This window comes from Carcharodon carcharias, chromosome 19 (assembly GCF_017639515.1).
Source record: "Carcharodon carcharias isolate sCarCar2 chromosome 19, sCarCar2.pri, whole genome shotgun sequence".
Lineage (NCBI taxonomy): Eukaryota > Metazoa > Chordata > Chondrichthyes > Lamniformes > Lamnidae > Carcharodon > Carcharodon carcharias.
The window spans coordinates 80194375-80216763 of record NC_054485.1 but is presented as its reverse complement, the minus strand read 5'-3'; the positions used below and the strand labels follow the sequence as shown (position 1 = coordinate 80216763).

The window sequence follows — 22389 nt, the reverse complement described above, 5'->3', positions numbered from 1 at the left end:
CCCTTTGCAAGTTAGTTGTGAACTGTGAGCGTGTTTGACAACTTTAACATTGCTAACTTTGCACTTTCAACTTTAAATGTCCAAAGGGGAATAATTGACCATTTCCTTCTCAAATACTCAATCAGACTTGTTGACTCATTCAGACGTTGAGAATTGTCCTTGGTTGTTATGCTTATAACACGATGTTATGCAGTAAGGGTGAGACCCATGTCTTTGAACTGTGTTCCATTGCACCTCAGAAAAGATTGGAATAAAAATTGTTATAAGTTGCACATTAATGGTACTAACCCATGTGTGCTGGTCAACCTCATTTGTCTGAACTTTCTTTCGTGGGATGTGGGGGTCGCTGATGAGGCCAGCATTTGTTGCCCATCCCTAATTGCCCTTGAACTGAGTGGCTTGCTGGGCCATTTTAGAGGGCAGTTGAGAGTCAGCCATATTGCTGTGGGTCTGGAGTCAGACCAGGTAAGGACAGCAGATTTCCTTCCCTAAAGGGATTTCGTGAGACAGATGGGTTTTGACAACAATTGATGATAGTTTCATGGTCACCATTTCTGAGACTAGCTTTTTATGTTCCAGATTTTTTTATTAATTGGAATTAAATTCCATCAGCTGCCATGGTGGGATTTGAAATTGCGTCCTGGACGTTACCACCAAGCTACCATTAGCCCTACCTCCCAGCTGGATTCAGCTTGTCTTTGGACAGCTTTCTTGATTCGTTTGTTACACTGACACTTGTTTGCCCATTGGACCAGATTTTCATTTACTTAAGACCCATTCACGTGTACAGAGTTAAAATCTGGTGCATTATTATAGTATCTGGGAAGTTGCCCTTTTAACCCAGACACATTTCAGACTCATCATAGTAGCACTGTCATTCCTGGATCACAAGGTTCAGGGTTCAAGTCCCACTCCAGAGGTTGAGCGCAAACATTGAGGCTGACACCCCAGTGAAGTGCTGAGGGAGTGTTGCACTGTCAGCGGTGCCATCTTTCAGAGGTGAGATGTAAAGCTGAGGGCCGGGGGGCAGGGCTCATGGAGCGGGCACTGTGTCCTCCAGCTTGAGTCAATATCAAATATCAAATGGCACAATCTTGAAGAAGTGCAGGGGATTTATCCCTGGTGTTCTGGCCAAAATGCAATTAACAGCACACAAAAAGACCAGATTATCTGGTCACAATCATACTGTCATTTGTGGGAGATGGCGAGGCACAAATTGGTTATTGTGTTTCATATAGGACAACAGTGACTGCACTTCAAAAGTTCTCCATTGACTGAAGAGCACTTTGAGACGTCTGGTTATTTTGAAAGGCGCTATGTAAATGCAAGTCTTTCTTTTGCATTTTTTTAATGATAAAGGAGGAATGGGATCACAGCCTGCAGTGCTTGCTCCATTAGCCCCTCACCTCGGGCCCTCACCACAATCTGTAAATTAGTGATGTTGTAATGTACCATGGTTACCAGGGAGACCCGATAAGAACATAAATAGGAGCAGGAGTAGTCCATACGCCCCATCACACCTACTCCACCATTCAATATTGTCATGGCTGAATTTTGGCTTCAACTCACTAACCCCCCACCCCCGCTTCCATGTCCCTTGATTCCCTGACAGACCAACAATCTGTCTATCGCAGCCTTGACTGTGATGATGAAGCATCCACAACCCTCTGGGTAGAGCATTCCGAAGCTTTATTATTCTTTGAGTGAAGAAATTCCTCCTCACCTCAGTCCTAAATGATCGACCCCCTTATCCTGAACTTTTGCCCCATTTGTTCTAGATTCCGGGGCGGTGGGTGGGGGGGTGGGAAGGAAGCTCTCAGTGTCTGCTCTGTCAAGTCCCTTCAAAACCTTGGATGTGTCGTAGAGACCACCTTCTCATTCTACTAAACTCCAGAGGCCCAACTTACAATATGGTAGGGGTGGAGGGAGAAGATTACAGATTCCATCAGACATACCCAGCCCCCTTGTAGACTTGCTGGTTGTATAAGATCGCTTCCTGAGCCCTTGGTGAACAAAATGCTGGTGTGCCACATAGGGATGATTATTTCTTTCTCTCAAGGGATGTGGCAGCCAACATTTGCTAACTGCCCTTGAAATGAGTGACTTGATAGGCCATTTCAGAGGGCAGTTAAGAGTTAACCACAATCTTATGGGACTGGAGTCACATGTAGGACAGGCCAAGTAAGGGTAACAGATTTCCTTTCCCAAGGGGCATTAGTGAACCAGATGGGTTTTTATGATAATTGATGATAGTTTCATGGTCACCATCACTGATATTAGCTTTATAGTTTCTGATTTATTAATTAAATTTAAATTCCACCAGTTACCAAAGAGCGTTTTGAACCCACGTTCCCAGGATTACTATTTTAGTGGCATTACCACCCTGCTGCCATCTCCCCAACAGATGTTGACACACTCTGGCAATATCTGCAGGGTTAATGGCAGTATTGAGTGGCCCCAGTGGACACAATGTTGAGGGGTCATTGCTCTCCACTGTTCATTCACGCCAAATTAAGGTAGAGGCTTGATAAAATTCATTCTGAGTGCTTCCCTCTGACCACCCCACTGACTACAGGGCAAATAGAAGCCGGAGTCATCACCCAGCCTCGGGGGCGTAAACAATAACATTATTCTTTTCTGGGCCTGTCGCTGTTTACAAGGCCCAATGGTAACAGGTAACTCCGAACGACATCTCAATCAGCTCAAGTGAGTTTACCGGGAAACCACTTAACCAATCGTTCATCCATTAGCCAACTAGGTAATGTGCCCTTAACCGAGCCGCTCAGCTCTTGCCAATGGCTCAGACACATGCTGCCCATCACCATCTTAGAAGCTGCAGATAGAGTGGCCTCTCGATTAGATATGATTAAATAATCCCAGCTTGTGTGGAGGTCCTGGACTATCTCATTAAACAGGAGATCCTCAGACTCTTCACCGATCAGCTCTAAATTACCCTCATTTATCTTTCTTAGTTGCTTCTTCGACGGTCTGGTTATAGCCTCTCCTGATGCCGATACTGGTTTTCCTGGATCCCATTCTGTTAAATGCTGCTCCTGCCACAGCTCCAACACCCATCCCAACCCCCCCTCACCCATCACCACACCTTCCTCCCCCCACTACCACCCAATTTCTGAGGGATCTGTGTGACTGGGTATGTGTGATCCGATCTTCATCCCATTCCTCATTCCATTGTCCATACGCTCTGAGTTAATCGAGCGCCAGATCAGTTAGTGTAAGGCGGGTCCCCCTATCCAACCCTGCGCGAGGGTTCCATTTACTCAGCCGACAATAACCAGGATGGTCTCAGATCTTCCATTTGTCTTGCTGAGCAGCCTGCCCTGCCAGGCTGAGACATAACCTGTCTGAAAGTAAAGGCCTGTCACAACTAGATTGCACTGCCTGATGTTGTTAATGTGGATCAACACATCTGGAGTGACAATGACAATGGGGGTGGGTGGTGAGACTTTACTAGGGCCACGTTCAGGTTACAATAACATTCCACTCCTTATAGTCAACGGAGACAGGGGCCAATGGGAGGGGGGCCTGGTGGGAGGGGGGGCAGGGCCTGGGGCCTGGGTGTGCTGGGGTTCAATATCACCGTGGTTATGTTATTCAACTAGTAATCTAATCTCATAGCCTGGCATAACCTTCAGTCTGCCATCACCGACAACCCTGTTTCAATGATGATTACAGGAGAACATGCCAGGAGCAGCACCTAAACATGAGGTATCAACCTGGTGAAACCACAACACTGGGCTACTTGCATGCCAAACAGTGAAAGTGGCAACAGACAGGGCAAAGCGATCCCACAAGCAAAAAACCAGAGCCAAGCTCTGCAGTTCGGGCACATGCAGTCGGAGTGGTGCTGGACAATTAAATTGATTGGCACCCCATCCACCACCTTTAATATTCACTCCCTCCATCACCAGCGCACATTGGCAGCAGTGGGCACCATCTACAAGATGCACTGCAGGAATGCACCAAGCTCCTTCCACAGCACCTTCCAAACCCACAACCACTACCATCTAGAAGGACAAGGGCAGCAAGTAGATGGGAACACCACCACCTGGAAGTTCCCGTCCAAGCCGCTCACTATCCTGACTTGGAAATATATCGCTGTTCCTTCACTGTCGCTGGGTCAAAATCCTGGAACTCCTTCCCTAACTGCACTGTGGGTGTACCTACAGCACAGCGACTGCAGCGTTTCAAGAAGGCAGCTCACCACCACCTTCTCAAGGGTAACTAGGATGGGCAATAAATGCTGGCCCAGCCATCCCATGAATGAACAAAAAAGAGAACCGGGGTTATATAATGCCTCACCATAACTTCCTTGTTTGTGTCCTCTACAGGACGATTTATAGGGGCCAGGATCCCATTAGCTTTTTTTAAAAAAAAAGCTTCCTCTTGTTCTGCCATCTTCAAAGATTTGTTGGCATGCAACCCATATCTCTCTGTTCGCAACCCCACTGCAAAATTGCACTGTTAAGTTTGTATTGCCTTCCCAAACGCTCCCTCTGCCTTGTAGAATACTTCACTTCACACCTCTCGAAGCTAAGGCAGTCGATCAGCCGTGCCCCCGACCACAGCCTCCTACCGCAGCTCCACCTCACCCTGCGCCCAGTGCGAGCCGAGAGTGTCGGCGCAAGATGTAGAGCTCACAGTCTGGCTGCTCCTGTTACCCTCTCCTGATCCTTTTACCATGGGTTTCTGAGAAAGGGGTACATGGTGCAGGGTGTATGCTGGGCCGTCAATCTGATATCACCTGATGCACCCCTACTCCTTGAGTCATGCTGCATTTAACACCCCAATATCTCAGACTCATTTCGAGTTCGGGGTCACAGGGCCCAGACCAGGACTGTGGCTGGGAGCACTGGACCCTGTTCAGCTCAAACAGTGGGCACCATGGCTCTCTCTGCTGGTTAGCTGTGCCCACAACCTCTCCGCATCCATTTCATTTTCACATGGAATTAGTCCCCATGTGATGAAGAGACCCAGCCTGCTCTCGCCCACCTTGAGCAGATCTTCCACTTCACTGGGTCGTAGACAGCTGCTCTCACTGCCGCAGGACTCTGCACCTTCATTTCCTGCCTCGACATTTATTGATCAGGAGCCCGTCAACTTAGCTGGGATGTAAGTGCAGGGATTTGTGTCCCCTTGTGCCCATACTACTATTTCGGTGATTACATCACACCGAGAGTAACTGAATGATATCAATTAAACAGCCCAGGATTCCAGCCACTGTGAGGGTCAGTCCCTAACCATCAGGGAGGGAAGGATCAGGAATGATACAGAGTGAGGGAGTGTTGCACTGTCGGAAGGTCCGTACTGAGGGAGTGCTGCACTGTCAGAGGGTCAGTACTGAGGGAGTGCTGCACTGTCGGAAGGTCAGTACTGAGGGAATGCTGCACTATCACAGGGTCAGTGCTGAGGGAGTGCCGCACTGTTAGAGGGTCAGTACTGAGGAAGTGCTGCACTGTCAGATGATCAGTACTGAGGGAATGCTGCATTGTCAGAGGGTCAGTGCTGAGGGAGTGCTGTACTGTCAGAGGGTCAGTACTGATGGAGTGCTGTACTGTCAGAGGGTCAGTACTGAGGGAGTGCTGTACTATCAGAGGGTCAGTACTGATGGAGTGCTGTACTGTCAGAGGGTCAGCACTGAGGAAGTGCTGCACTGTCAGACGGTCAGTGCTAAGGGAGTGCTGCACTGTCAGAGGGTCAGCACTGAGGGAGTGCTGCACTGTCAGAGGGTGAGTACTGAGGGAGTGCTGCTCTGTCAGAGGATGAGTACTGAGGGAATGCTACACTGTTGGATGGACCGTGTTGTGAATATGCAGCTTAGCTGCATCCAGTCTATGTAAAAGATCCACGACACTTTTGGAAGAGCAGCCAGTGTGCTCCCCTGATTTCCTGGTGAATATTTCCCCTTGACCATCACCCAGAAATAAAATAGATACTCAGGTCTTTATCATATTGCTGTTTGTGGAAGATTGCTGTGCACAAATTGGCTCCCTTGTTTCTGACATTAAAACAGTGACTGCACCTCAAAAGGCACTGGTTGGCTGTAAAACACGTTGGGATGTCCCAGGACTGAAAGCTGTACTTGCAGTTCTCTGAAATATATGAGAGGTGCACACAAACCACAGGCTATTAAATGTCACTGAATTGATTCGCAACAATCATTTTATTCTGCTTCAACAGCCCACACCTGGAGTCTGTAGAATGGAAACATTTCTGATCTCACAGAATCACATAATACAGCCCCACAAGCATGGGGATTGTACACAGTCTGCTAAATACACCAGGTATTGTTCCCTCTGTATCCCGTTCAAAGGAGGGGGAATGGAGATGGACAATAGCGCTCTCCCTATTTTAGGCTTTCAGCATTAGCTTCAAGCTAATGGTCAGTTAGTGCATAGTTAGCCACAGAGTAAAGCTTCCAGTTCTCCCTGAGGAAGTGGAGTTGAATGCAGGTTCCACAGAGTCTTCAGAGCCTGACAAGCCAGAGAGGGTGAGTTTCAACTTTTCAGCATGATCTGAATTGGAGTCCAGATCCCAGAGGTGAAGAGTCAGTCTTGAGCATGCTGTATATCACACTTGTACCGACCCATCAGTTGACCCCCAGCAGCTGTACACACACAGCAGCCCCTCAGTCAGGTGTATGAATGCCTTAAGTAAAGGTCATAGCAGTGACCCTCAACCTGCACTCGCTCCAGCCTGACCGGTGAGACCCTTCCCCATGTTAAACCCTCACAGATCTAACTCAGCATATGGCAATAGGGCCTTTGTAATCCCACAGGATGACCTGCTTTCGCTACATGCTTTAACATCAAGGAATTAAAAACCATCACACAGGACGTTTCAAAATAAAGATTCAAAATATCTATCATTTCCAGTTAAAATAAATCCAGGGATTGAGAGAGTTTGCAAATGCCGCAGATGTGATTAACCTTCTGTTGAACTGACCTGAAGCAAACCTTCTTCACCGAGTATTTCCAGGATTTTTCTGTTTCCATTTCAGATATCCAGCATCTACAATAAATTGCTTCTATATTGATTACGCTACTGTCCATGTTTGTTAACAGTAGTCTATGAATTAAAGAGTTTGTATATCGCTGAGAATAGAGACAGGCCGTCCCAGCTTCTCACCCTGCACTTTCCCTTTCGATCTGGTATTCTTGCAAGTCTGTCCTGATGAGTGCAAGTCGAAAAGCTTAGACAGCTTGTCTCTTTTCTCAGCAATAATCAAGCTCTGTTCTACCCAGCGACTAATGGTTTGCATATCCCTCCATGGTGAATTATTCCGGTGTTGCTCACTGGCGGGTGCTCTGATTGGTGAAATCTGCGCCACCCGATTGGATGAATGGTTGTCCCAGTATCCAGGGGCTACCGGTCACATTTTGAATGAAATGTACAGTGCGGCGCGGCTCTCCTCTCCCCTAGCCTGCCAGGGGTTTCTATTATAGTTTATGGTGTCGAAACACAACAGCTCCCTCACTATCCAAGCTCGGCATCTCGCATTCTTACCGTGGGGGCAAGGCACTGCCAGCTGCCCAGTGACGTTCGCTGTCCTGTCAACATGCTTAGGCCCAGCCCTCCACGGCACTGGCCGGACATTTTGTTTCATTTCTTGGGAGAGGCTTGGAATTAGACTGAGGACAGGCTCTAACCTATCTCCTATAAGCAATGAATGGTGCTCCAGAGCGTCTGAACGGGATTTTGGGATCCCTGGGGTTCAAAGGTCAAGGTGCTGATCGGTAAGTCAGGGTTCAAAGGACAAGACACTGCACAGGACCCAGGGTTCAAAGGTCAAGGGCAGTGTGTTGAACCCAAGTTCAGAATGGAAGCTGACAAAACATTGAAAAGTCAGTTAGAAAAAACAAAATGAGGCAATGCAAATCGGCAAAAGGTCCATCTCCGAGCAGTTATTATGTTAGAGGCAACGGTGAAGCTGTTCAGTCATTTGTCAGTAGAACAGAGAGAGAGAGTCTCCATCTGGGCAGTTGGTGAGACTCTTGGATTGGTTGAGAGATTAAAGTTTGCCTGGGAAGGAGAAACAGGAGGAGGTTAGAGTTGGAACATTGCCGCTCGATAACCTGTCATTTGCTTTTATTTGATGAACAAGACGTGAGACCGGGATTCCCATCTTTACTCACCTGTGCTTATACCTTATCCTCCATCTTAGCTGCTCTGGGTCCCTAGATCACTCTTCCCATTATTGCCAGCAAGAGGCCGAGGACTGGGCCAGAATGAATGGTCTCACTCACCCCTTCGACACCTGCACACCAGGGAAAGAACACACAGGACGTTAAGGGGCGGGGACAGTGAAAGACAAGGAGCTGACTGCCCAAGCCCACTTCAATGCCCACTAACTAACGGCTCTGACCACAACCCCCAACCCCAGCCCCCTCCCCACCACCACCCCCCACCACCCTACCAAACAGCAATGGCCCAACTGTGAAACCACTCACCTTTCGACTTCTGCATCAATGGGTTTTGACAGGCAGCCAACGGCCCCCATTCCACACCCTGCCTGACATTTCCTTTCCATTGGCTTTGAGCGGGTGGAGCGCAGGCTCCCTATTCACTCGCCACTTCCTGAGTGACTGCACAACGTCAGGATCCTCCCCAGCGAGCTCGAGAGTGGCCCATCTTGGATTGCCCACCAGTTCCCAGTGGGCGCCAACTTCAAGCAGAGTAATCCCGTGGGCTTGCTGTAGGAAATGGGGTTCTGCTGATTACCCGGTTAACGACTGTGTGACCCTTGCTACCATCCCAGATCCTCGACATGTCCACACCATGAGACACCATGAGCAGAATTTTCACCAAACCAACTTGTTCACCTTGGGCTGCCGGGGTGGGGGTTGGCAGGATTGAAGGGGTGGCAGCGGGTTAGATTGTGAGAGAAGAGTGCTTTGCCATTGCTGTTTAACTCAGCCAGGTTTCCTCACTCATCATGGAATGTGACCCGCAGCCATTAATGGTAGGGGTCAGAGGGTCAGAATGGTTGTGTCCGCGTTTGGTCCTGGGGCCTCAGCACAAGCACAAGGAAGGAAACATGACTCGGGAAGGCTGCTCCCCTTGGCTCTCACATTCTTCCAGAGCTCCTACTTTACAATAGAATGGCTGGGAGAGAAGGATTGTGTCCACAGCCGGGACAAAGGGGCCAGCCTCTCAGAATAAGCATGGTGGAAGTGGCAGGAGTGTGGCCCCTGGAGTCAGTGTCTCATCAAATACATTTCTGACTGGCAGGACGTGATGAGTGGAGTCCTGCAGGGTACATGCCGGTGCCTCAACTTTTTTACAATTTATATCAACCACTTCGATGAAGGCAGTGAATGCATGGTAGCTAAATTTGCAGATGACACAAAGATAGGCAAGGAAGTATGTTATGAAGAGGACATATGGAGTTTTCAGATGGATATGGGTAGGTTGAGTGAAAGGGCAAAAATTTGGCAGATGGAGTTTAATGTGAGAAAACGTGAAGTTGTTCACTTTGGCAGGAAAAATAAGAAAAGCAGGGTATTACTTAGAAGGAGAATGACTGCATAATTCTGAGGTGCAGAGGGATCTAGGTGTTCTAGTGCATGCTAGAACAAAAAGGTGGCATGCAGGTACAGCAAGTAATTAAGAATACTAATGGAAGGCTATCCTTTATTGCAAAAGAATTGAACATAAAAATGAGGATGTTATGCTTCAGTTACACAGGACATTGTTGAGACCACATCTCAAATACTGGGTGCGGTTTTGGTCTCCATATTTAAGGAAGGATGTAAATGTGTTAGAAGTGGATTAGAGAAAGTTTACCAGATTGATACCTGGAATGAGTGGGTTGACTTATGAGGAATGGTTAGACAGACTGAGGGGTGACTTGGTTGAGCTTTTTTTCCAGTTCTACTGACCTGCAGTGTTGACATTTATGTTCTGTTAACCTGTAACTCTTTCGAGTACAAACACGTTTCCATCTGTTCCTATTCAGATGAAGTTACATTATTTTTCATAGTCTGCTATTGTGAGAATTGAACTCGTGATCTTGGGGTTACAAACCCAGTACCATAACCACTTGGCTATTTAGGCCAAGCTCAAAGTATACAAGACCATGAATGGTTTTGACAAGGTGATCATTGGAAGGATGTTTTCTTTAGTGGGTGAGTCCAAAACTAGGGGGCGCTGTTTTAAAATTAGGGGTTGCCCTTTTAGGTCAAACATTAGGGGAATTATTTTTCTCTCAGTGGATTTGTGTGACTTTGAAACTCTCTGCCTTAGAAGGTGATGGAGGCACGATCACTAAATATTATTAAGGCAGAGGTAGGTGGATTCTTGTTAGGCAAGGGAATCAAAGGTTATCGAGCTCAATGGGAATGTGGAATTCGAAATGCAAACAGAATGGCGGAGCAGGCTCAAGGGGCCATATGGTCTATTTCAGCTTCTATTTTGTATGATAAGGTGTGTTAATGTCAATTACATTGCTGAGGTTAAGAGAAAAGGTGATGGGTATTAATTGTCCTCAAGCACATATAAATAAGGGATCCTTCCACAACTGGTGGGCACTATGGAGGCTGGAGTGCATCGCCAAGCCCAGTGACATCATGTTAATTTGATTTTGTTAGTTTCTGTTGAAGTTTTCATTTTTGTTACAGTGCCCCACCAGGAGCCATCACCCCTGTCATTAGTTTTGTTTATTGATCATTTGTTTTATTTTAAAAGAACATATAAATGGGAGAAGAAGAGTGAGACTGAACAAGTCAATAAACTCAAAACAAAAACAGAATTACCTAGAAAAACTCAGCAGGTCTGGCAGCATCGGTGGAGAATAATAAAGTTGACGTTTCGAATCCTCATGACCCTTCAACAGAACTGAGTAAAATAAGGGAGGGGTAAAATATAAGCTGGTTTAAGGTGGGGGGGTGGTGGGGGAGAGAAGTGGGTGGGGGAGTTTGGTTGTAGGGACAAGCAAGCAGTGATAGGAGCAGATAATCAAAAGATGTCACAGACAAAAGAACAAAGAATTGTTGAAGGTGGTGATATTATCTAAGAGAATGTACTAATATCACCACCTTCAACACCTCTTTGTTCTTTTGTCTGTGACATCTTTTGATTATCTGCTCCTATCACTGCTTGCTTGTCCCTACAACCACACCCCCCCTCCCCACTTCTCTCCCCCACCCAACACCCGCACAACTCCCCCCCAACCACCCCCCCCACCCCCCTCCCCCCCACACCCCCCACCAACCTTAAACCAGCTTATAATTCACCCCTCTCCTAATTTTACTCAGTTCTGTTGAAGGGTCATGAGGACTCGAAACGTCAACTTTATTATTCTCCACTGATGCTGCCAGACCTGCTGAGTTTTTCCAGGTAATTCTGTTTTTGTTTTGGATTTCCAGCATCCGCAGTTTTTTGTTTTTAAGTCAATAAACTCTCTCAATAAAGAAAAACTCTGTGTCTTGGTTTCTGCTTCACCAACTGGCTTGGATCCTGTTAACACCTCAAACCTGGAGACAGTACCGCAAAAGAGTTCAATGACCTTACGGGAATAGTGAAGCTGTGAGGCCCGCCAATTTCAAGTGTCACCCAGCACACCCTGACCTCCCCAACATTCTCCTTTACAGCAAATTCATCATCCTCAAGTGTGTGTCCAACTTCCTTTTAAAATTATGTAATCATCTTCCACCGCCTTTTCAAGCATAGCATTTGAAATCCCAGAATCTCTTCTCCTCTCTGGATCATTGACCAATGATTGTAAATCTATAACTTCTAGTTCTTGACCTGTCACCAGAGGAAATAGGTTTTCTCCATCCACTCTAAGACCTTTCCTCATCTGGAAAATCTCGACGGTGTCATTGTATACGTCAGCCTGTGAAGCCTCAAAAAATCCCCCCAAAAATGGGGTCAGTTTTTACACTGAGTGTAAAAGTAAATGGCAGGCATAGGTATCTGTGGCTGCCATCTTTGTTGTGGACATAGGGGTTTGCTCTATGTGAGCATGTCTTAAACTCCCACGCACCTTCGCAACACAGTCTGGGTCACCTGTTTGATCCCTTATCAAACATTCACAACCCTTTGCATGAAGAAATTTCTCCTCATCTCAGTCCTAAATGATCCGCCCCTTATCTTGGGACAGTTTAACTTGTAGTGCCACTTTCTTAAAAAGATTTGTGTACATTATCAACATAAGAACCTAATAAATAGGAGCAGGACTGGACCACATGTCCCATCGAGCCTGCTCCGTCATTCAATACAATTATGGTTGATCTTGGGCTTCAGCTCCAATTTCCCAACCAGTCCCCATATCCCTTCGTATCCTGAGAGACTAAAAATCTGACTATCTCACCCTTAAATGTGTTCAACGATGGGGCATCCACAAGCTTCTGGGGTAGAGAATTTCAAACATTCACAACCCTTTGCATGAAGAAATTTCTCCTCATCTCAGTCCTAAATGATCCGCCCCTTATCTTGGGACAGTTTAACTTGTAGTGCTACTTTTTTAAAAAGATTTGAGTACATGGACACCAGGCTTTCACTTTTCAAAATGGTGCCATTTAAGTATACTATTTTTTTCTATTTTAGTCCTCCAAAAGTGCATTGTTTTACACTTCTCCACGTTAAACTCCATCTGCCACGTTTCTACTCTTTTCACCATCCCGTCTGTCACCCTGAAGCCTATAACTAGCCTCATCACCATCCACTGCTTTGCTAAGTTTTTGAGCATCTGTAAAGTTTATAATGCTGCTCCCTACTCTTGAGACTGGTTTGTTGATATAACAAGCGAAAAGATCAATGGACCCAAAACCGGCCCATGTGGAAATCCACTGCAAACCACCTCTCAGACTGAAGCACCTTCACCACCCACACTTTGCTTCCTGTCGCTGAGCCAATTTTGCATGCATGCTGCTTACTTTCCCCTTACTTCCATGGGCTTCCTTTTTTTCCAAAGCCTCCCATGTGGCACTTCATTGAATGCGTTCTGAAAGTCCATTTGTACATCAACTGATCCACTACCTCAATCAAACTTCTCTTCCAACCTCCAGGAATTCAATTGAGTTAATCACAAATAATTTCCCTCTATCGAACCTGTGCTGGCTTTTCTTAAGTGACCCATGTCTTTAAAGTTGAACAATTGAACTCCCCAGGCTGGTGAGTGATAGTTGGACCCTCGACCTTGCCATGATTGACATGTTTATAGTTTAATTCCAGTTGCTGTCCAGTTTGATGCTGGTCAACCTGTATAGTTTAACCTCCCCTCATACTTCCATTTGTTTCACCAAACTCTCTTTCCCTCAAGTTTCTCTCTATTTCAGTTTCCATTGGCAATGAGAGTCGGTAACCAGAGCACACAGATTTAATCTAAGCAGTAAAAGAGCTAGAGGAGAGATGAGGACATTTTGTTTTGATACAGTGAGCTGTTGTGACCAGCACTGCCAAAACAGGCAGAGGATGCAGTAATAAATGTTAAGAAGGAATTAGATGTATTTTTAGGGGATGAATTTCCAAGGCAGTGGGGCAGTGAACTTGGAGGAAACGTGCCTGACTGGATTGCTCTCCCAAAGACCTGTCACAGGCACAATGGACCAAATGGCTGCCTTTGGCGCTTTATCATTCTATGCTGACTTACCCGACTGCACTGTCAGTGTCTTGGGCAGGCTGCTATGTTGAACTTTACAGAAGTAGCTCTTTGGGTTATTGTCCTCAATGTCTACGAGGATCTCCATTCTGTATGTTGCATTGTAGTTTGGCAGAACGGTCACTGTAAGGGCATCCAATACGGGGTCTCCGTTCCGCAGCCAGGTGGCATTGATAGCACGGGGATAGAAGGCAGTGACAAGACAAAGGAGAGATGTGGAGCCATCAGTGGACGTCTTACTGAAAACCAGCACCTCAGGGGCAACTGAGGAAAAAGGAAGAAGTAAAGACACTATTTCTAGAAACTTAATTTGACATTCATCCAACAGAACACACTCAGAATCCGAATCCAGGTCACACTCAGAATCTGAATCCAGATCACACTCAGAATCTGAATCCAGATCACATTCAGAATCTGAATCCAGGTCACACTCAGAATCTGAATCCAGATCACACTCAGAGTCTGAATCCAGATCACACTCAGAGTCTGAATCCAGGCCACACTCAGAATCTGAATCCAGATCACACTCAGAGTCTGAATCCAGGTCACACTCAGAATCTGAATCCAGATCACACTCAGAGTCTGAATCCAGGTCACACTCAGAATCTGACTCCAGATAATGCTCTGAATCCAGATCCAGATCACACTCAGAATCTGAATCCGGATCATTCTCAGAATAAGAATCTAGATCACACTCAGAATCTAGATCCATATCACACTCAGAGAATCTAGATCCAGATCATTCTCAGAATAAGAAAGTAAATCACACTCAGAATCTGGATTCATATCACTCAGAGAATTTAGATCCAGATCATACTCATCACCCAGATCCAGATCACACTCAGAATCAGAATCCACATCATTCTCAGAATAAGAATCTAGATCACAGTCAGAATCCAGATCCACATCACACTCAGAGAATCTAGACCCAGATCATACTCATCACCCAGATCTAGATCACATTGAGAATCTGGATCCATGTCACACTCAGAATCTGGAACCATGTCACATTGAGAATTCAGGCCTAGGTCACACCCAGAATCTAGATCCAGATCATGCTCGTCACTGAGATCCAGATCACATTGGGTTTTGGATCCAGATCACATCGATAAACTGAATCCAGAACACACTCAGAATCTAGATCCAGCTCAAACTCATCACCCAGATTCAGATCACAATGAGAATTTGGTTCCAGATCACACTGAGAATCCGGATCCAGGACACACTTAGAATCAAAATCCAGATCACACTCAGAATCCAGATCCACATCACACTTAGAACCCAAATCCAGATTACACTCAGAATCCGGATCCAGATCACACTGAGAATCCAATTGTACAGTAGAACTTGCCTTTTCGTTCCAGGGCTGCTTTACCAGCTTGAAGATTTGACTGAAGATTTTGGACACAGTTGGTGTTCAGTTTCTGGACCAAAGCGATATTTTGGTTGAGGATGCTTTCAAATTCTTTATTCAGTAAAGCTAATAAACCTATTCCACTGCAACGCATGGTGGTTATTTCACATTGAATCTCTCCATAACTATTTTTCATCTTTACAAGGCCGGTCTTGTTGGCATTCTTGTTGTTTTGTAGCACACAGCTCCAGATCCCCAGTATGTATGTGATACCTGCAAATGATCAACAGGTAAACCAGGCATTAATGGAAGAACTCTCCGTGCACCTCTCTGTTAGGTCGAGCCCCCTTGAGCACCCGTAATGCCTGACTGAGTAAATGTATGGTGTACGTTAATGTAAGTATAAGTGTGACAATGTACAGAGTGGGAGGTCCTGATGAGGGGCTGTGGTCCGTGAGTGCTCTCTTTCTCTAGTTTCTCTTCTGTTTCCCCACATGCTCTCCCTGAGCTCATCTTGTCCATGAGACCCACCTGCACCTTCACTTGCTGCTTATGTAGTTTGGCACGCAAGTAGTCCTGTGTAATTGCTTCACTAGGTTGACACCTCATTTTTAGGCATGCCTGATGCTGCTCCTGGCATGCTATGCTGCACTCTTCTTCGAAACATTGACACCATCACTCTTCCTGGCAATAGTTTGAGGCTAAGCCAGAATGTTCGCAACCTTGGTGCAATATTTGACCTGGAGGTGAGCTTCCAATCAGATATCCTTGCATCATTAAGTCTGTCTATTTCCACCTCTGTAAGATCACCCTGTCTCAGCTCATCTGCTTCTAGAGCCCACATCCTTGTTACCTCTAGCCTTGACTATTTCAATGCTCTCCTACATTCTACCCTCCATAACATTGAGGTCATTAAAGACTCTGCTGCCAACGTCCTAACTCATACCAAGCACTGACCCCCTTTCACCCCTGTGCTCGCTGATCTACATTGGCTCCTGGTCAAGCAATGTCTTGATTTTAAAATTCTCATCCTTGTTTTTAAATCCCTCCATGGCCTTGCCCATCCCTCTCTCTATAATCTCCTCCAATCCACAACCCTCTGAGATAGATATCTGCATTCTATTCATTATGGTCTTTTGAGCATCCTGAACTTCAATTGCTCCACTATTGGTGGTTGTGCTTTAATCCTCAAGCTCTGGAATCCCCTTCCCAACTTTCCGCACCTCTCTACCTCACTTCCCTCCTTTAGGATTCTTCTTAAAAACTACCTCTTTGATTAGACTTTGGACATCCATCCTAATATCTTAAATGGCTTGCTGTCAAATTTTATTCGATGAGGACCATGGGACATTTTACCATTCTAAAGGCCCTATGTACATGCAAGTTGCTCTTGTCCTCCTTTTCCCCTTTTTAATTCTGTAACTGGAGAGGTGAGGAAGCTGTCCTCAATGTCTCCAGTGGGAAGCCTTTGACTTAATGGTGTCAACACAGTTCTATTTTAACCTATAGGGACAGGAAAGATCAAGTGAATCTCACGAAAGCTGTTGAGGAATGGACTAAGGCTGCTGACGAGAATCATGTGAAGAGCGTCTGCGGTCCTGGTCTGCTCCTGCCAGTAGTCATCCGCAAAACAGTCAGCCATCCACTGCTGCCTGGGCTCAGCCTTTCTCAGGGAGCTGTCGTAGTACTGTGTCGGTAGGTCATCCAGCATTCCGACCACCGAGAATTCCGGCACGCCAGGGAGGTCCTTGTAGTAGATGAAGAGTTGCTGAAAGGTGTGGAAGTCTGAGGGAAAGTCACAGAGAAGAAGCGTGAGCAAGGGGCTGACACAAAACCCCAGATCAGAACGCCAACTCCCTTTGTCTCCTCGCCTTCAGGAGATGGGCAGGACATAAACACACGAGCAATAGGAACAGGAAGAGACCAAATGGCCTGTTGAGCCTGCTCCACCACCCAATACAATCTTGGCTAATCCTTGGCCTCATCCCCACCTTCCTGCACACTCCCCATAACCCTTGATTTCCCGAGAAAGCAGAAATCTGTTTATCCCAGCCTTAAATGTATTCAACTATGGAGCATGCATACCCTCTGGGATAGAGAACTCTAAAGAGTCATAACTTTTTGAGTGAAGAAATTTCTCCTCAGATCAGCCCTAAATGATCATCCCCTTATCCTGAGACTGTCATCCTGTGTTTTAGACTCCCCATCTGGGGAAACAGCCTCTCAGCATCGACCCTGTCAAATCCCTTCAGAATGTGCATGTTTCATCTCTCATTCTTCTAAACTCCAGAGATATCAGCCAAATTTACTCAGCCTCTCATCATAGCCCAGCCCTCTCTTCCTGGGGACCAAACAGGTAAACATTTACTCTGCCAATGCAAGTATATTTTTTATTGAGATCAAAACAGCTCTCAAGATTCCAGGTGTGCTCTCAGCATAGCCGTCTCCAAATGTAGCAAGAGTGCGGCAGGTGGTGAGGGAACCAACAAGAAGGAAAAGCATACTTGAACTCACCTTCACCAACATGCCTACTGCAGATGCATCTCTCCATGACAGTATTGCTCACAGTGACTAACGCAGAGTCCTTGTGGAGACGACGTCCCATCTTCACATTGAGGATACCCTCCATCATGTTGTGTGGCACTACCATCGGGCGAAATGGGATAGATTTCAAACAGATCTAACGGCTCAAGATTGGGCACCCATGAGGCACTGTGGGCCATCAGCAGCAGCAGGATTGCACTCGAACAACATCTGTAACCTCATTGCCCAGCATATCCCTTGCTCTGCAGTTATTACCAAGCCAGGGGATCAACCCTGGATCAATGAAAAGTGCAGGAGGGCATGCCAGAACCAGGCATACCTAAAAATGAGGTGTCAACCTGGTGAAGTTATAACACAGGACTACTTGTGTGCCAAACAGCATAAACAGCAAGTGATAGACAGAGCTCAGCTATTCTGCAACCAACAGATCAGATCTAAGTTCTGCAGTCCTGCCACATCAAGTCATGAATGCTGGTGGACAATTAAACAACTCACTGGAGGAGGCGGCTCCACAAATATCCCCATCCTCAATGATGGAGGAGCCCAGCACATCAGTGCAAAAGATAAGGCTGAAGCATTTGCTACAATCTTCAGCCAGAAGATTGAACCATCTCAGCCTCTTCCGGAGGTCCCCAGCATCACAGATGCCAGTCTTCAACCATTTCAATTCACTCCATGTGATATCAAGAAATGGCTGAAGGCACTGGATACTGCACAGGCTTTGGGCCCTGACAAGATTCCGGCAATAGTACTGAAGACTTGTGCTCCAGAACTTGCTGTGCCCCTAGCCAAGCTGTTCCAGTACAGCTACAACACTGGCATCTACCCGGCGATGTGGAAAAATTGCTCAGCTATGTCCTGTACACAAAAAGCAGGACAAACGCAGCCCGGCCAATTACTGTCCCATCAGTCTACTCTCCATCATCAGAAAAGTGATGGAAGGGGTCAACAGTGCTATCAAGTAGCACTTGCTTAGCGATAACCTGCTCATTCATGCCCAGTTTGGGTTCCACCAGGGCCTCTCAGCTCCTGACCTCATTGTAGCCTTGGTCAAAACATGGGCAAAAGAGCTGAACTCCCGAGGTGAGGTGAGAGTGACTGCCCTTGACGTCGAGGCAGCATTTGACCGAGTGTAGCACCAAGGAGCCTGAGCAAAACTGGAGTCAATGGGAATCGGGGGGAAACTCTTTACGGAGTTGGAGTCATACCTCCTTGTTGGAAGTCAATCATCTCAGTTCCAGGACATGACTGCAGGAATTCCTCAGGGGTGTGTCCTTGGCCCAACCATTTTCGGCTGAAACAGTCCATGTCCAAATGCAGCAAGGCCTGGACAATATCCAGGCTTGGGCTGACAAGTGGCAAGTAACATTCGCACCACACAAGTGCCAGGCAATGACCATCTCCAACAACAGAGAATCTAACCATCACCTCCTTGACATTCAATGGTATTACTCTCACTGAATCCCCCAATATCAACATCCTGGGGGTTACCATTGAACAGAAACAGAATTGGACTGGCCATATAAATACTGTGGCTATAAGAGCAGAGCAAGTCAGAGGCTAAGAATCCTGCAGCAAGTAACTCGCCTCCTGACTCCCCAAAGCATGTCCTCCATCTACAAGGCACAAGTAAGGAGTGTGATGGAACACTCCCCAATTGCCTCGATGAGTGCAGCTCCCACAACATTCAAGAAGCTTGACACCATCCAGGACAAAGCAGCCTGATTGATTGGCACCCCATCCACAAACATTCACTCCCTCCTCCATTGACGCACAGTAGCAGCAGTGTGTACCATTTACAAGATGCACTGCAGGAATTCACCAAGGCTCCTTCGACATCCACGACCATTACCAACTAGATGGACAAGGGCAGCAGATAGATGGGAACACCACCACCTAGAATTTCCCCTCCAAGTCACTCACCATCCTGACTTGGAAATATATTACTGTTCCTTCACTGTCACTGGGACAGAATCCTGGAACTCCCTCCTTAACAGCACTGTGGGTGTACCTACACCACATGGACTGCAGGGGCTCAGGAAGGCAGCTCACCACCACTTTCTCAAGGGCAACTAGAGATGGGCAATAAATGCTGGCCCAACCAACGACGTCCTCATCTCACGAATGGATTAAAAAAAGGACTCCTTTATTCTTGTGCCCCAATCACCTTGCAGTCAGAAGCCTGGCATGGTTCCCAATCCAACTATTACCCAGGAGAGGACTAGTTGAAGTGCGGACCAGGGAAGCTGAGGGCAGGATGGGGCTGGGCTCTGATGCCCCCCGACAGTGGAACAGTGGGCACAGCAGCCTCTCCAGACCATTGGGGCGGCTTGGCAGGGGACAAACTTGAGCACAAGGCTTGCAGGCAGCTACAGAAATGCACAGGGGAACTGGGCAGCAACAGTGAGGCGCCAGGCATGTCTGAATTGAAAGAGCTAAAACTGGAGGGGAGACAGGAATTGGACTGGACGTTGCCTTCAAGCCAAAGGGTGCTGGGGGTGGTTGGGGGTAGGGGGGGGAGAGTTTGGCGGTGGTGCAGATGTGGGGTGGGGTGGGGTGGCAGGGACTGGTGGGGAAATTGCCTAACATAGACCCAAGACCAGAAAAATGCCAAACTGGAACTGAGCTGGGCAGAGGAAGTTTGGTTCTCTCACTTCCCCATCGGCGGTCATAGCAATCTCCAGCGAGCCAAAATTTGATCATCACCTGATGAAGGAGCTGAGCTGAGCACAGCAATTTCATTTAACATCTTGAAGTAATGGGGAAGGCAGAATGTAACATGCCCAAGAACTGCTGCTACTGTGTGTTGGTGGTGGAGGGAGTGAATGTTTGTGGATGTGGTGCCAATCAAATGGGCTGCTTTGTCCTGGATGGTATCAAGCTTCTTGAATGTTATGGGAACTGCACTCATCCAGGCAAGTGGGGAGTATTCCATCACACTCCTTACTTGTGCCTTGTAGATGGTGGACAGGCTTTGGGGAGTCAGGAGGTGAGTTACTTGCTGCAGGATTCCTAGCCTCTGATCTGCTCTGCTCTTACAGCCACAATATTTATATGGCCAGTCCAAGCACTCCCTCAGCACTGTCCCTCTGACAGTGCACCACTCCCTCAGTTATGACCCTCTTACAATGCAGCACTGCCTCGGTACTGACCCTCTGGCAGTGCAAAACTCCCTCAGCACTGACCCTCTGAGAATGCAGCACTCCTTCATTTATGACCCTCTTACAGTGCAGCACTCCCTCGGTACTGACCCTCTGACAGTGCAGCACTCCTTCACCGCTGACCCTCTGACAGTGCAGCACTCCCTCAGCACAGACCCTCTTACAGTACAGCACTCCCTCAGTACTGACCCTCTAACCGTGTACCACTCCCTCGGTACTGACCCTCTGACAGTGCAGCATTCCCTCAGCGCTGACCCTCTGACAGTGCAGCAATTCCTCAGACTGGCCCTCTGACAGTGCAGCACTCCCTCGGTACTGACCCTCTGACAATGCAGCATTCCCTCAGCGTTGACCCTCTGACAGTGCAGCACTTCCTCAGCACTGACCCTCTGACAGTGCAGCACTCCCTCAGTGCTGACCCTTGGACAGTGCAGCACTTCCTCAGTACTGACCCTCTGACAGTGCAGCACTGCCTCAGCACTGACTGGCACCCTGGGATCAGTGCCCATACTCGGCACCACCTCACTGCCATTCAGTTCTCCCCAGCAACTCCTACCCTTACCTGCTTGGATGCCGATTGCAGTGCATAGGGACAGCAGGGTGAATCTCAGCCCCGTCATCTGTCTGTTCCAATCCTCCATCCCGGGCATCAGTAGGAGCACGAGTCCTGGGAGTGACAAGCAGGGCAGCAATGCCTGGAGCTGATTAACACTGCACTCTGGCCCGGGACCCTACAGGTGTCGCCTTTTGGGCCTCTCACTCAGCCCCGGTGTGTCTGACAGTCCGAGCAAGGCGCTTGGCTTCGCAAGCGGCACCCACCCACCCAGTCCAACAGGGGATTAAGTCCGGTGTGCACCAGCCCAGGGGAAGGACAGCTCAGAATGAACTCCCAAAAGTGCGAGAACTCACACTCTGCTCAGAAATATCCCCAGTTCTCTGACTTCCCCAATGGAAGTTACGTCAGTCCCGAGTGTGTCAACAGGAGGAACATCTGGGCCACTCTTCTGAACAGTGCCAAGGGCAGCTGCTTCCTGAAATGTTTTGGAAAAACGTCTAAGGCAGGTTGCAGCGCGTCCTTTGCAGTGGAAAGATCAGAATGGCTCAGCTTTTCCCAAGTTATGATGCCCAGAGCCTCCCTCCCCCCAGTCACCACACCCGGCACTTGGCAGGGTGCACAGCGCCAGGCTGAAGCACCCTACGGCTCTGGCTCTTTCACATCTTTTTTACCCTCCCAATCTTTTCCCGTTGCGCCACACCAGAATACATATATTTTTAAAGGCTTACAAAGAACCAATTCAGGAAACGCTAATAGCTGCATTTCTATTGTTGCGCTAAAAAGCCAATCGTTATTCTGCACCTTACAGTTTTTAAAATCATTTTAACAAAAAGCATCATCATGCTCTCAGTAAACCTGCTGGAGTGGTACTGCTTGCACCGCGGTTAGACTTCCACAGCTCTGACGAAGAGTCATACAGACTCGAACCGTTAACTCTGTCTGCCTCTCCACAGTTGCTATCAGACCTGCTGAGTTTTTCCAGCTATTTGTGTTTTTGTTTCAGATTTCCAGCACCGGCAGTATTTTGATTTTAGACTTCCACAGTCTTTGGTTACAGGGAATGGATTTTATTGTTGAGATAGATTGATGTTTCTAATGTAGCTGAGATGATCAGTTAGTCTGAATGCGCTATTTATTTGAAACCTTTTTTTTC

At 47.3% G+C, this 22389-nt stretch overlaps 1 protein-coding gene across 2 annotated transcripts; it reads right to left on the bottom strand.

Moving 5' to 3' along the window:
• Positions 1-6162: 6162 nt before the first annotated feature.
• On the bottom strand, positions 6163-21689 carry LOC121291663 (major histocompatibility complex class I-related gene protein-like). Of its 2 annotated transcripts, none has more exons than XM_041213154.1 (6): positions 21243-21689; positions 16512-16760; positions 14973-15248; positions 13613-13885; positions 8154-8275; positions 6163-8040 (listed from the first exon to the last, which is right to left on the bottom strand). In XM_041213154.1, the coding sequence occupies exons 1-5, from the start codon at positions 21328-21330 to the stop codon at positions 8196-8198; spliced, it is 966 nt and encodes a 321-aa protein (XP_041069088.1). In that variant the 5' UTR covers positions 21331-21689; the 3' UTR covers positions 6163-8040; positions 8154-8195. The 2 variants fall into 2 exon arrangements, with proteins under 2 accessions (XP_041069088.1, XP_041069087.1); XM_041213153.1 differs by lacking the exon at positions 21243-21689 and adding an exon at positions 17490-17608.
• Between the last annotated feature and the right edge of the window lie 700 nt (positions 21690-22389).

Bases quoted from the DNA above. Each gene is read 5' to 3' on its own strand.
- LOC121291663 (XM_041213153.1), bottom strand. From the start codon at position 17,607: ATGATGGAGGGTATCCTCAATGTGAAGATGGGACGTCGTCTCCACAAG. The intron at 13,886-14,972 runs GCAAGTTCTACT...CTTTTTCCTCAG, and splicing joins AGCAGCCCTGGAACGAAAAG to TTGCCCCTGAGGTGCTGGTT. The intron at 8,276-13,612 runs GTAAGTCAGCAT...CCTGGTGTGCAG, and splicing joins GACACTGACAGTGCAGTCGG to GTGTCGAAGGGGTGAGTGAG.